General features: G+C 38.0%; 1 protein-coding gene across 8 annotated transcripts in view; it reads right to left on the reverse strand.

Moving 5' to 3' along the window:
* Nucleotides 1–16,032, reverse strand: part of LOC139759058 (intraflagellar transport protein 27 homolog) — a 225,593-nt gene that overhangs the window by 99,327 nt on the left and 110,234 nt on the right. For 4 of the 8 annotated variants that reach the window (XR_011714988.1, XR_011714986.1, XR_011714987.1 and 1 more), the window contains exons 1-5: nt 8,388–8,556; nt 7,064–7,143; nt 4,035–4,154; nt 3,152–3,235; nt 505–648 (exon numbers count right to left, since the gene is read on the reverse strand). Coding sequence is in view for 4 of the 8 variants with exons in the window: in XM_071680975.1 (XP_071537076.1) it covers nt 505–648; nt 3,152–3,235; nt 4,035–4,154; nt 7,064–7,143; nt 8,388–8,457 (498 nt within the window). In the remaining 4 variants the exon portion in view is untranslated. Of the gene's footprint in view, nt 1–504; nt 649–3,151; nt 3,236–4,034; nt 4,155–7,063; nt 7,144–8,387; nt 8,557–16,032 lie in introns of those variants that run through there. The other 4 variants (XM_071680977.1, XM_071680976.1, XM_071680978.1 and 1 more) reach the window with 2 other exon arrangements.

The raw sequence follows: 16,032 nt of genomic DNA on the forward strand, positions 1-16,032 counted from the left end.
ATATCACAGCTGGGAAAAGTACTCCATCCTGTAAGCTTCTTGCACATTCTACATTTAATATCTTCCCAATGGAAAGAGCTTTCAATGCACCTTTAATTCTTTTCAGTTCCACTATTCTACTTTGAACTTCAGCTTTCCCATAATGCTCCCAAATAGCTTAACTTTTTTCAGCTTCTAATTCTTCTTCACCTAAACTTTATTATTTCCCAATTTTTTCTCTGTGCTTCAGTAATTTACATGTCTTTAACCTATTAACTGAGGATACTTAAAAAAAAAAAATGGCCACCACTGATATGCAAAAAACATAAGAAAATTAATTACTTAAAACTTCATTTCAGCAAGTACTCCAGAATAACCTGTGGTCTTTCATGCATTCATACAAACTGTTTTAGAACATACGAACCATCTGTTTTATATCCCTTAAGAACAAGTCTGGACCTGAAATAATGATCTTAGTGTTTCCTATGATCTTGCTGAGACTAAAAGGGTATCAGTTATACTTACTGCTGATCCCTCAAAGTATACTAGCCCCAATTTTTGAGCAAGTTCTCTTCCTGCCTTGGGACTGACGAGACGTCTTGTTGTGAGATCAGTCTTGTTTGCAAAAAGGACTCCCTTCACAGCCTCTCCCTTAGCCTGTGACTTTATCTGTTAAAAACAATAGAATAGCAAACATGTGAAAAGATAATATTCAAACAGTTAAATGAATGAGAATAACAATAGGGTTCCAGAGGTTTTAATTCAACATCTCAGAGTAGGAGCATAAAGCTAATATGTACTGTATATACAAAATTAGATAAAAATAATGAACAAGAAAGATATGATTCATGAGTGAAGTAAACAGTGATACATAAAGTAATAAGACTGGAGAATAAATAGATAAAGAATAATAACAAGAGAGTATAAAATAAACTACAATGCACCATTTAAAGAGTTACTGCCAAAGTCTTGGCAGTCAAGAGGGGATCTATAACATCATCATTTATCTATGTATCAATCTATCTATCTATATCTCTGATGCCCATTCCCTTCAGGAACTCTCATCAAGGGAGTGATCATGGTAAAAGAATCTTCATTTTTCCCTGTACTTACATGTCTCCTTTGTATACACCATTCCAAGCATTCTTCCCCCATTTCTCTCCTTCCAGTACACTTCCACTCTGTTTCTCCATGTCACTGATGGTTTCTTCTCACACCAACACCTTTAATCGTACTATCACACAGTTTTTGTAAGCTCTTTGTCTTGCATTCTCTACACCAGCCCAAACTTCCTCAAAGTATTAAGTCTCACCCACTCTACCACTCCCCAATTCATTCCTTTTCCATTCCCTGCCATACCATATCTTTCATACACTTCCTCATTACTTTCTTCATTCCATCTAGACATATCACATTCTCTTCTCAAATGACTTATTTCCATAGCCTGGATTCTTGACCTCTGTGACTCTCCCTTGTCCATATTTCAGCAGCACAGGTCAGGGTCGGGAGGACTATGCTGTCCCTCAATCCTTTCTTCACTTCCATACTTACACCTCTACCCTTTATCATTCTATCAAAGGACCCAATACTCTTCTACCCTGCACTGCTCTCTCCTTTATCTCTCCTTCCATATCACTAAACTTACCTAAGATAACTCCCAAATATTCAAATTCTGTCACTTTTTCCAGTCTGTCTAAGCCCACATCTTTAACACACTTTGGTACACTACACTTTCTTCTTTTGGTGCACTTTCTTCGCTCACTCTCTCACTCTACAAGTCTTTTCAAAATCCATCCTTTCACTCTGTTTCCTTTTAAACACCACTTTACTTTTAGTCAAGTTTACCTTCAATCGCCTATGCTTATGCATCATACAACACACTTATATTCCTCTGCAACTCTTCACTTTCAGCAAACATAATATCATCTAAAAAAAGGTTTGTCACAGCCCAACATATCTCTCCCTCACACTCCATCGCTACACCCCTTTTCCCTAGTTTTACTTTCATCTCTCTTATCACTCTAGGCATATCAATATGTTAAAAAGATATGTTGACATCACACAGCCCTGCCTTACATCCATATGCATACCATAATTTTCCCCTACACATGCATTTGCTGATCTATAGAAGGCTTGACACCATCCAACAGTTGTCCCCTACCCCATGAATCCCATAAAGCATTCCACTCAACTCTGTCATATGCTTTATCCAGATCTATAAAAGCTGCATACAGCTTCTTGACTTTTGCTAGATCCTTTTCCAGAATCATTCTCACCACAAAAATCTGATCCACACATCCCTTACCTTTCCTAAAAAACCCTTGTTCCTCACTTTCTCTGTATTCAGTCACTTCATCACTCTTATCAATCAACAATCTTGCATATACTTTTCCTGGTATACTTAACATCATCATCATGAGAATATTGTCAAAACCATTCAAACATAACTGAAGGCCAAAGTCAGAGCAAGTGGTGAGTTTTATGCTCTGTGAGGACACAACCTAAAAGTCTCTTGTCTTGCTCATCTGAATATCATTATCAATTCCAGAAGTAAAACAAATGGGAACAATCAAACTTTTATAAACACAAATGATGATACTTCCTAAGAAAAGGTGAATATCAATGAGGGAATTTTTCATCATTTAGCAGAATATTCTCAAGAAAGTAATTCATCTACTCTAATCATATTCTTGGTGAGAATCATTAACGGCATTGTTCGACCTTCACCATATCAAATCAAATGACTACATAATAATCAAATCATCCTCAAATGCATTACTAGCTGACATCATATGACATTTCATGTGATATGGTTTAAAGGAAACAGAGCACATCAATACAAGCATGGCAGTGATGTGCTAATAGGCATGAAATGTTGTTTATGCACTACAAGAAATGTGGAAATTTACAAAAGTTTCATTCACCATATCAGTGTTCAGTCTTAACCAACCATTCTCATAACCTTTCACAAAACCTTCTGAATTTATACATCCAGTACAGCTATGACATTATATCATTAATGTGTGTGCCTAGCCTGAACTTAATAATGTAACGTCAATATTCAAGTAGTTGTAAACATTAGCAAAAAGACACAAATATAGCTACAGACTTCACATGGGCAGCAGAGTAAATAAAATGCACAAAAAGAAAAAGTGTCTGTATAAAGACTTACCTGATCATATAAGTCAGTCAAAGCATTAAATGAACTTTCTAAGGAGACATCATACATCAGGAGCAAGAGTGATGGTTGACTGCTCTGAAATAAATTGTGCTTTAATATGCTACACATGATAATCCCATTTAATAGAAATTTTTACTGTCCAAAAACAAAAACATATGAAAGAGGATTCTATATGCATATAGCATTTACATGTATAAAGAATACTTCAGGCTTGATATTTCATCATTCTTAATGTTTTCTATTCAAATCAAAGGAAATTGATTTTCAGTAGAATCAGCAACTTTTCTCTGAACAATGCTATGTTCATGCTTTTATGTAGCTTCAAGGCATTCCTAAGGTAATATCTTCAACCTTCAAGACAGAGATGAAATGGATAAACAAAAAGAAATATTAAATAGGGACTTTCATTCTTCGGAAGAAAAGTGATTATTCTGAGGCACCCACAGAAATCTAGCAATGCAGCAAAAAGGATTAAACATACTTTCTTTGCAGATATGCAGTGTGATGGAGGCCATGGCTAACCCCCATCACACCATTTTCCCTTGCTTAATATCACAGAGCTTTATTTAAATAATTAATGAATTGAGTGGCACAGCACATTTACCCTGAATAAAAATAAGGATTGCTTAATTTCATTTCATTTATATGGTAACTAGACATTTTTCACTTTTTTTTCAGTCAAGGCACCACACTAAAACAATTTTTTGGCTCTGCCCAGGAACACAAGACTAGCATAACTACTTCAACCTATGCACAACGGATACTGATATCTTTTTAAGTCTGTAAATTATAACATTATTTTTGTCTAGACACTACATATAATAAAGGACAGTACATTGCAAATAAATTCAAATCACACCCTAGGTAGACTTACCAATCTAATAACAAGATTTCTGTAAAACTCCTTTCCAGAGCAATCATACAGGTACAATTCAACAATGGAATTTGTGTCAGGAACATTGATCATCTTCGTCACAACATCTAATCCAAGAGTCTGTTGGTCAGCAAACAATTAATTAGTCAACGGAAAAATGTCATCTTGCCACAATTACACTAAGTAAATTTACAAAGCAAATGACATATCTTCTTTTAAAAATATCCTAAAAATTACACTTATCTTGATGATAACAATTATATTAACATTAATAGTCAATAAGAATACTATTAAAAATTCCTCTTTGTATCCAACTGCTTTTTCCACCTTACTTGAGGTAATGTCAAGGATATACAATGGCCTTATCAAAGCAAATTCACCTTCTAAATGACATGTATAGCATACTGAAACCAGTGCTTACAATCCATAGAGAAGCCCTGCAGACTATTCCGTGACTACCTTATCCACCTCATATGCCCTGGTTCGGCCCACTGACAGCATGTTGCCCCTTTCATACTACTCTGATCCAATTCATTCTGACCCATGCCTGCCTCTTACCCTCCTGAATGTTCGGGTGCCAATAGCCCAAAGTCTCTTTCACTACAACCTTCCACATTATACTATAAAACAAAAAAAATAAGTCATTATCAACTACAAAGAAAATAATACCAATTGAAAGTACTTACAAACACAAAACAGTAAATGAACAGAAAATGAGAATGTGAAGAGAAAAAAGGTTAGCAATAAATAAAGAACAAAGGGCTTGATGAGAAAATATAAAATGCTGATACAGAAATAAGAAAATCCTATATAAGAAAACTGAGGATCAATGAAGAGAGATATACAAAACATGGACAGGAATTCAAAGTGACTAATCTCATACAAGAGCAAAGTAAAAAATAAGATATTAGACATCATATCTACTGAATGGGAGAAAAGTATGAAATTTTCTTTAGAAAGTTATAGAAAATATTGGACAATTTTCAGCTCAAAATGCAAGGAGAAATTAGATGATGAGCTGTTTAACTACAGTGATGAAAATGCAATCATAGTACTGACACATGAGAAAATGATACAAGCAAAGCAACTAAAATACTTAACGTAAATGTCCTTGTCACCAGCATGTTCTTACTTCTGATTCTGGCTAAGTGTGGTAGGTGCTTGACAGTACAGCTTTTCCTGTAGTCTTTTAAATTTCTAATCTTATCCAAAAAATTTCTTTTCAAAACTATTACAGATATGTGGCTGTTATATATTCTTCTTTTTTAATCTTATAAATGTCTATAATGCTGCAATTTAGTAATGCATCTGATCTGAGGCCTCAACCCATCTTGAGGTCAGCCAACATCTTTCTAAACAATGTCTTAGAGTTCCCTAACATTGTCATTCCAACCCAGTATACCCTTTTCCTTACTGATAATCATCAACAGTAAACACTATATGCCAGCACACGTGAGGCCATGACAGAGCAAAAGGACCTGTGTAAGCAACTCATATGATTATTCCATATTGGGTTATGCACAGTAACCTTCATCAAGCAAATTTTCCTATTTAATTATGTAAGTGAGAGAGCTTTTCTCCAGTATAGATATGAAAGAACATGATCTTTAAGCATCAACCACAAAATTATGTGAAATATGGACCATGGCAATTAATACAAAATGGTGTCTCTCTCTCTCTCTCTCTCTCTCTCTCTCTCTATGTATATATACAGATATATATATATATATATATATATATATATATATATAGATAGGGTGGGGGAGGGGGCGAAAATTCTGGGAGCCTTGAAGAATGTGTGGAAGTCGAGAACATTATCTTGGAAAGCTAAAATGGGTATGTTTGAAGGAATAGTGGTTCCAACAATGTTGTATGGTTGCGAGGCGTGGGCTATGGATAGAGTTGTGTGCAGGAGGATGGATGTGCTGGAAATGAGATGTTTGAGGACAATATGTGGTGTGAGGTGGTTTGATCGAGTAATAATTCGATAATAAAAAGATCGAGTAATAATAGGGTAAGAGAGATGTGTGGTAATAAAAAGAGTGTGGTTGAGAGAGCAGAAGAGGGTGTTTTGAAATGGTTTGGTCACATGGAGAGAATGAGTGAGGAAAGATTGATCAACAGGATATATATGTCAGAGGTGGAGGGAACGAGGAGAAGTGGGAGACCAAATTGGAGGTGGAAAGATGGAGTGAAAAAGATTTTGTGTGATCGGGGCCTGAACATGCAGGAGGGTGAAAGGCGTGCAAAGAACACAGTAAATTGGAACGATGTGGTATACCGGGGTCGACATGCTGTCAATGGATTGAACCAGGGCATGTGAAACATCTGGGGTAAACCATGGAAAGTTGTGTGGGGCCTGGATGTGGAAAGGGAGCTGTGGTTTCGGTGCATTATTACATGACAGCTAGAGACTGTGAACGAATGGGGCCTTTGTTGTCTTTTCATAGTGCTACCTCGCACACGAGGGGGGAAGGGGTTGTTATATCATGTGTGGCGAGGTGGCGGTGGGAATGAATAAAGGCAGACAGTATGAATTATGTACATGTTTATATATGTATATGTCTGTGTGTGTATATATAGGTATATGTTGAGATGTATAGGAATGTATATTTGCGTGTGTGGACGTGTATGTATATACATGTGTATGTGGGTGGGTTGGGCCATTCTTTCGTCCGTTTCCTTGCGCTACCTCGCTAACAAGGGAGACAGCGACAAAGCAAAATAAAATATAATCAATAATAAATATATATACATAGTTCAACTAATGCGGAAGACAGCGACAAAGCAAAATAAATAAATATATAATAAAATAGCTCAACTAAACACACGTGAAACAGGAAGTGATTGATGTTAAGATCTGTTGTTCTCCAATCTTCATCATGGTAATGATGAGGTTACTCAAATCTTCAGTGTATATTTAAATGTCCAAAACAAACCACAATAATCCTTTAACCTGGTTTCTAATTCATCCACAAAAATTACCCTCAGTGAAAATACGATGTGTGCACTATGATCACATCACTTACCATGTTGTAATTTTTGGGGAACAGATTGCCCTCTGACATAAATGATTGCACTACTGAAGTTTTCCCCACAGTGCTGTCACCTATGGATATAAAACTACTTTAGCCTCACCCTTATAACAAAGTGAGAAACAAAATCGAAGTTTAGTTCTTTTCAAAATCCTACGAAATACAGCTAAAGGTATAATAATATTTCATTTCAAACAAATATACATTAAAAAGGCAATTTAATTGCCTCATTAAAAAAATACAATTCATGATCTCTGTAGGTGCTGCATTGAAATTAACTGAAAAAAGGACATCAAACCATTCAAATATTACAATAAGGAAAGAAAACAAACATAGCATTCATCAGATATGCCTAATAAATTTCTGGTAAAAATTTGGAAATGGAAATGGGCTTAATTAATACTAGACATCTAGACATGAGACCTTTCTGCTTTTGTCTTAAGCCCATTAATAATGAAACACACTTGCAAAAACTTAATATAATTTCATGCTTGAAATTATACTGTATTACCCATTAAGTTATTACCAAATATTTCTAGGTGAGGTCAAGTTAAGCTATGGTATAGTTAATTGATAAGCCTAAGATTTTTATCTCAATTTCTAGCCTTTCATTACCAATGATCAAAAATATCAAGTAATATTTTACCTCAAAATTTCCTCAGTACTATTTTCTTAAACTTTACCAAATTTCTGGATTTCAATCAGCTAACAGGCAGAGGATATTACATATATATATATATATATATATATATATATATATATATATATATATATATATATATATATATATTCAGTGAGTTATAGGGTGTCGAAAAGAGAGTACATTTTTTTGGGACACCCTGTATATAGGGGGCAGGAGCGGCCGGCTGGAAATCCAACCTCTCTCGTCTTACTTTCCAAAAGGAATGGAGAAAGGGGCCAAGTGAGGATTTTCCCTATACGGCTCGGTCATCTGTTCTTAACGCCACCTTGCTAACGCGGGAAATCGTTATATATATATATATATATATATATATATATATATATATATATATATATATATATATATATATATATATATATATATTATAAATAATAAAACCCAACCTAACATTCCTAAACTGATTTTCGCTACTGAAATAGAACTCTATTACTAATAACGATTCCATGGGCATGGAATTCCTTCACTTCTTTGTTAAATTGGCTGCATCCTTAAAGTTAACATGCACCCTAATTTCTATTTCACCCTAAATACCTGGGGTATCTAGAATGCCATGTCTATGGATATTTTCATACATGCACAACACCACGTCTAAAGTCATATCACAGATTTGCTTACCAATGACAATACACTTTGCACGAATGATGTTATTCATTGTAACCCCCTTTTCATCTACAGTAACATGCATAGACGATTAACCAATAAGAAATACTGGAAATAACTTGTGAACGCAACTACTCGTAACTTCAGAAAGTTATACTTCTTGACAGCACGCGAAAAAATGTCCTTGGCGTTATATGGAGACAATGACGTAAGCAGTGATGACGTCATTATTTTTCAATATTTCTTCAGAAAATTCGTAAAACTTAGTGATATGTTATCGTTTCTTATTTCTAAAGATCTTTACATGAACATGCACATAGCATGTAGCAAATGTAATCTAGTTCTTCAAGAAAATTGCAACAATTCAAAGTTTTATGTTCTAGCATCTATATGTGTGCAATGTACATATACATTCCCAAAATATCTATATCCAAATCCAAGAATTATTAATCATACTTTCATCGTTGTCTATGCTACGTTTACGGCAACATCTAAGATTCATTACCATAAGATAATGTAAATATCAATCTCACACTATGAGAGCAATGAAGTTGAAAAAAAATAATTCATTGTATGACGGGCTATCAATCTCCATCTAACGCAAAGGAAAGAATTGTGTCTCTTCAGGTGACTGTTTATTTACAACTCGTTGCTAGGCAACCAAAATTGACACGAGAGATGCGTAACACTTTCCTAAAAATAACCGAGATTTTTAGTTTGCATATATATATATATATATATATATATATACATTATCTCGGAAAGCAAAAATGGGTATGTTTGAGGGAATAGTGGTTCCAACAATGTTGTATGGTTGCGAGGCGTGGGCTATGGATAGAGATGTGCGCAGGAGGATGGATGTGCTGGAAATGAGATGTTTGAGGACAATGTGTGGTGTGAGGTGGTTTGATCGAGTAAGTAACGTAAGGGTAAGAGAGATGTGTGGAAATAAAAAGAGCGTGGTTGAGAGAGCAGAAGAGGGTGTTTTGAAATGGTTTGGGCACATGGAGAGAATGAGTGAGGAGAGATTGACCAAGAGGATATATGTGTCGGAGGTGGAGGGAACGAGGAGAAGAGGGAGACCAAATTGGAGGTGGAAAGATGGAGTGAAAAGGATTTTGTGTGATCGGGGCCTGAACATGCAGGAGGGTGAAAGGAGGGCAAGAAATAGAGTGAATTGGAGTCATGTGGTATACAGGGGTTGACGTGCTGTCAGTGGATTGAAGCAAGGCATGTGAAGCGTCTGGGGTAAACCATGGAAGGCTGTGTAGGTATGTATATTTGCGTGTGTGGACGTGTGTATGTACATGTGTATGGGGGGGGGGGGCATTTCTTTCGTCTGTTTCCTTGCGCTACCTCGCAAACGCGGGAGACAGCGACAAAGTATAAAAAAAAAAAAAAAAAAAAAAAAAATATATAAATATATATATATATATATATATATATATATATATATATATATATATATATATATATATGCTCGCGCGTGTGTGTGTACTTTTTGTATTTTATGGGGTAGAGTTCTATACTCGTAGAAACCCATTCCATTAAATTTCTTTGCCGAGATTTTACGTTTGATTACGCGAGTAGCTAACCCCCCCCCCCCCCCCAGCTCCTTAAAAAGAGGTAGAATTGAGAATAAAAAGTCTCGTGGTACACGTTGTCGAATGTTATATGTAAGCGAGCATGTATTTTTGGGCGGAATGCTAGCAAACTAAATGTAAATGAGGCGGAAGGGAAAGACAGATACCTGGGCCAGGGAGAGGAACTTGAGACCCGCTATAGTGCTGGCTTAATGCGCTGCACCATCGCTAACAATACCAATGCCCAGTTGGGTAGTATCTCCCTTGTCCCTAGTTACCTGCCACCTATTGTGATGTCTTCAATAACCAATTGACAGATTACAGATGCATCACAAAAAGAAAGGCAAGCTTTATGACGCGCTACTTGGTAGAGGAAAAGAATTATGCGCATCTTAACTTCGCCTTTGGTCAAATCATCTGGAAATTATTTTCAACAGGTGCCATGAAGATATAGGAACAGCATATTGGTTTCTGTGAAGGTGTGCATGAATGGACACATACTTTGCAACTTATGAAATCGACCTGGGAATTCTTACATCTTAAAGAAACTGAATAACAAGTTGTAACGGTGATATTTTAGTGTTCTTGATGCTTCATTATCTGTGTTACTGCATCTTTCAAAATAACAAAATATTGGGAAAATCAGTTATCATGACTAGTATGACGAATCCTCAATATCTTCAGCTTGATTTCAACATCGGCTCAGTGAAGGTCCGTGACCAGTAAGGAAGGATGTTGACATTGGGCAGAGTAAATCTTGAAATTCGATGGACTGGCGATTTTTTTCGCCAAGTTGGCAGCACTTTCAAACCTCTCGTCAGCAGGCATCACCACACAGTGAGAGAGGTAATGGGGAAAGTCTCTCTCAGGGACAGGAACTCAGGGGGCATTTCTTATCCAGTTTTGGTAAGGATATCGGATACTCATGAATCTATTGATCTAGGTGAAGGCAGGCAGCGAGCGACCAGTACTACTTGCCTGGGTATCAGGGGGGAATTAGTGAACGCTGTATCATGAGCCAGTACTTCAGTGATTGTCAAGTTGCACTCCTCTGAACCAAGTAGCTGTCTTTTCTTTCTACCTCACCCACACGCGGATTACTCTGTCCACAAACATATAATCTATCCTTGTCATACATTAATACTTGACAACACTTACTCACGCAACTCAATTCTTCGTAACTCTAAATTTTCCTGCGATGAGCACTATGTGCTAGCTTGCCTTTTGGCAAAATGGTGGGAGCAGTAGACTGAAGTAGTGGATAAGAATAATTAGGCAGGAGCATTAGGTAGAAACATTAGGTAGAAGTAGTCAGTAGGAACATTAGGCAGGAGCTTCTGCAAACACTGCGCTACAGTTACCCTTTGCCAGTAGCCTGTAGAAATGCAGTCTTTGGTAGCTTGTTAAGGTTGAGTTCACTAGTTATGGAAGACCCTATTGCCGTGGCCACCCCCGTAAGGGCGTTCCAGTAGGGAATAGGCGTCAGAGATAGAGATGGATAGATAAAAATAATGATTTAGGTTTTTTTTTTTTTTGGGGGGGGGGCTTCCTTCTCTATTAACTGAAAGAAAAGGTGATGATATGGGATTAAATAATCAAATGATAATCATCGAACTATGAATAAACCTTGACGTGCAAAAGCCCTTAGAAAGGGGTAACACCAGGACCCTCACAGAAATTGGTCCTGGGTAATCATAAAGAAATAAAATACCATTTAAAAAAAAAGCCGAGATAACTTTACTGTGAAAAACGGATTGAAAAAAAGAATAAAGTATCTTTATTCGAAGGGCTGCTTGGGTACAAGTGAATCAGTGATCTAAATAGTTTAAGATTACTTAAAGTATATTGTTTCTGAAAATCCTAGTCAAAAATTCTCTTGTGATGCAGGCTATGACTGAACGATTTGCGTTCATAAAGCTGCTTTGGTAAGTCAGAGGTGACAGTCATTCAATAGCCAAGTATGGTCAGGAGCAACTAAGGGTGTCAGGCCAGAGCCATCCGATCAGACAGGTCTTATAAGGGTAGCGGCCATGACAGACATGCAGGGGATTAGCAGGTTACAAGAACTCCAAACACTCTCCAGCAATTTATCACAAACAGAAATAACGGGAGGGCGGGCGTAGGTTAAAAAAGAAAAAGAGTAAAAAGAAATATTTACAAGTTCTAAAAAAAAAAACCCAGCAATATACACAACCATGTACACGTAATCACAAAATAACGAGACATGTACAGGGCCAGACCAACCAACCAGAAAAACGCTTGTACAGATGCACAAAAAAATTAATGACATTTCGTGTCACGAAACAAAAAACGCCACAGAAGGATAAACGCCTGCAGAGTATCAACACGGGTATAGGGATGGTGGACCCTAACTCCAGGTGAAATGGCCTAGCCCAAGACTGCAGTGCTGATATTACAATGTAATACTCATCATAAATTAGTGTATTCCAATGGTTCGTTTAGCAACACTCAAAATGGTCATTCCTACCCCAAGCTGTTTAAGAGTCCACAAGTATCCATTTAACACATGTCAAACACTTCACCTGTAGGGTACTAGCAAAGTATGACTCCAGTGTGAAAATATAATTCGTAAGCACTTCGCAACTTTACGCGCTCACGGAAACATGCTTGTTATTAAATGGTCAGAGCGCAAAAATGATGTATCACACTTGAGAACTGTTAACTGCTCACAGGCTTTGCTGGTTACATACAAAGGAGGAAGATCCCTGTGGAGATACAGAGTAATCAGTCACTTTGATGATGCGAGCTCAGCCTATCAATTTACTTCGGTGACGTGACGTTGTTGCAAAGGATTCACTCCAAGACCTTGACTCAGCCGCTGCTCGTGGCTTGTATACAGTACACGGGTCGTCGTACTTGTCGAAGGCTCTCGGTTTGCTTGTGGGAAGCACGTTAGAAGCGTTCTGCAGCTCACAGCCAGGAGTAATGAACATCCCATAGATAGGCGCAGCGAAACGACGTAGCTGCTCTTCGTCTAAAGCGCGAGGAGCGTCGGAGGGTATACCCAGATCGAGTGTTGTTGAGTAGAGGAACCTAGGGAGCGAAGCAAAGTCTCGCACTGGAGACGAAAGCTGGTGCCAAGGATAACAAAATTTAAACTAACGGAGCCAAACAAGCTGTACGCTCTAGCTGGTTGGTTATTTGGTCTGTGAAAAGCCTATCAACAACCTGGGCCATAATAGAGGCCGTCAGCCCTCACGTTACAGCCACAGTTCGAACACCTTCAGGTATTCATGATTATTCTAAAACCATGCACACCCTTACTGCACATATGATGGCTCTAAGCACTGGTAAGAAACTAGGGATGACTGGCTAAGTCGACCGAGCTTTGGGCCTGATTATCAAGCGACTGGGTCATTAAAGCCGTCAAAGTTCTGAGACCAGAGAAGACAGATAAGTAGTTCAATAAAAGACGTCAAAGAGCAAAGGAAGTTTAGTATGTGCTGTGGTGAAAATAAAGGCGATACTCCAGCTAGTCATTAAGTGTAAAGATACAAGAGAATATGAAATAAGTATAAGGCCTGATGCACACTATAGCTCTCCGCTCACTAGGCGCTCTCGCCCCGCTCACAGCTATGGGAAATGCACACTTACCGCTCCGTTCACGCTCAAGTAACGGTCATCCTAGTCCACTCTTGTCGCGGGCTGTCTAGTGTCAGTGCATCTGGCAGTGAGAGAAGATGGATTTTTCTTCGTCTGAGTAGGCTATGATCGCCACAGCCATGGACGAAGAGGAAGAACAAACAAACAAAATAGGAAAGGGAGAACTTGGCTGCCTCCATCCAATGTTGGACGAGAGGAAAATTGAGGGGGAAATTTCACACCTTTCACCTGAATGATGATGAAAACAAATTGTCATCATCCCACATGGTTGGTTTCTTAGGGCTAATAGGGAAGGATGGAGAGACAGCCTCCCAACTCACTGGTGTCTGGCTCCGCTCACGGCCCGCTTCCGCACGTCCCCATTGAACTACATATAATAATATTTAACCAGAGCGAGAGCCAACCCGTGATTGGACCGGGAGCGGAGCTATAGTGTACATTAGGCTTACAGGGATAAGAAATAAGATAAAGGATAAGATAATTAAAGAGACTTTGAAAATAGCATTGTGGACGAGGCAGGAAATAATCTATAATTTTATAAATTCACCAGGAGTTAACTGTCAGGTTAAGAGCAGCTAATCAGGCTAAAAGGAGTCAGAGGGAAGAATTTTTGAGATGATGTAAGCATATGCGAGCAAGGTAATGACATTTTTTTCTCTTTTTCTGAGGTGGGAGACAATATAGCCTAATCACCAATGAGATGGAATGGGGAGGAGGTTTCAGGAAGTAGATATATATAGAGAGAAGACATAAGTCGATTATTAAAGTAGTCTTGACCCTCATAAGGCTCATGGTCCTGATGAAATTTCCTCATGTGTGCTGATACATTTGGCTAACCATGGAAGACTAGTCTTACCTTACTTTGGGAACTAAAATCGTACTAAAACAAGCAAATAACTATGTTCATTTTTTTTAACATCGTTTTCCCACATATACCAAAACAAGTTGTGCGTACAAAGGTTAGACTATACTTAATATACTTCAATTATTTAGCAGTAAATGTCCTTTCGCATACCAATGAGTGTGAGCAATGAGGAACTTCATATTGCGAACAGGTCGTCGTCATAAGACATGAGCCAAATGCCAAACAGACGCCTGACTAATGTAGCAACAACTGACGAACCTAAACCTGTTCCTCTGGTACTAGGTTACATCAGCGGTGTGGAAGGCCTATTACGCCTCACCAGTCACGTTGTTACCCACGCCGTCGCTCAGTCATGCCACACTCTGTATCTTCTTTACCATCTTTTGCTCTAAGCATAAATAAACTGATGTAAGCATTCCGCATCCGTCAAGTAATAAAATGCCATTTTCCATTATTTTGAGGAATTTGCAGATTGTTTTTCGTCTCTGGCGATGCCAAGGTGAGGAATAGGTTTACCCTTAAGGCAGGAACGGATCATCAACACGCTCGAGAAGTGACGTGGAAATTTATCTATTTTTCCCCAAGTGGTCGGACGAGAGACAGGTAGCCGAAGCATTTTATTTAGGGGCGACGCCTTCAGACCACAGGCCAGAGACTTGGCCAACACCCTAACATATGACTCACTGTATTGTTGAGATTCGAGCTCACGTGTCTTACAACGTGAAAGTCTAGCTTATTTTCTTATGACCAAATATATTGTATTAATTCAATATCTTCAACAGACAAATTGGAGGAAAATAGACAATTGAAAAAACTTAGCAATTCGCATGAGGACAATGGTTCAACCCTGTAATAAATTGGATCTTAATTCTTTGACAACGCAATGGGTCATATAGGCAACGAGAGCAGGTAATGGTCTTAAGACTTAAAAGAATTTACGGGTAGTAGTCATAACTATACGTTTACGGTCTTACTCGCTGGCAGTCGATAGGCCTAGATACCACCTATCAAACCATTAAATCGCAGGATCCAAGTAATCCTATTACGTGGTTATCAGTATAAGTTTTATGAAGTAACCTCCTATCGTTTCCAGTTCGTTGTATGACATTGATGTAAATCCGGTATCAAAAGCTAGGCTTCCGGGGCTCTGCTTTGGGCGTTATTAGACGCTGAGGCTTGGAAGTTTTCCTTTTACCTGATGTAGGCACAAAAAAGCAACGAAAATACACACTCCCCATGATAAGTCACCACCTGAATCACTACTACTCTACCTGTGACACCATGAAACATTAAATCTAGGTGCAATATATATATATATATATATATATATATATATATATATATATATATATATATATATATATATATATATATATATAATGTCCTCCCCGCTCCTACCAAGCGTCTCTACCCTCCCCTTTACCAACAAAAGCCCTCTTTCCCCTTCCCCTTACAGAGTTCCCTTGCCCTTCCTATCCCTACTCCACCCCCCTAAATCTCCCCCAACCAAGGATCGTTTCCTCCGCTTCATCGATTACTCCTCTAATACTGTGTTCGTTCCTTCCGTCTCACCCCTTACTCTCCCCAG

This window comes from Panulirus ornatus, chromosome 32 (genome assembly GCF_036320965.1).
Source record: "Panulirus ornatus isolate Po-2019 chromosome 32, ASM3632096v1, whole genome shotgun sequence".
Classification (NCBI taxonomy): Eukaryota; Metazoa; Arthropoda; class Malacostraca; order Decapoda; family Palinuridae; genus Panulirus; species Panulirus ornatus.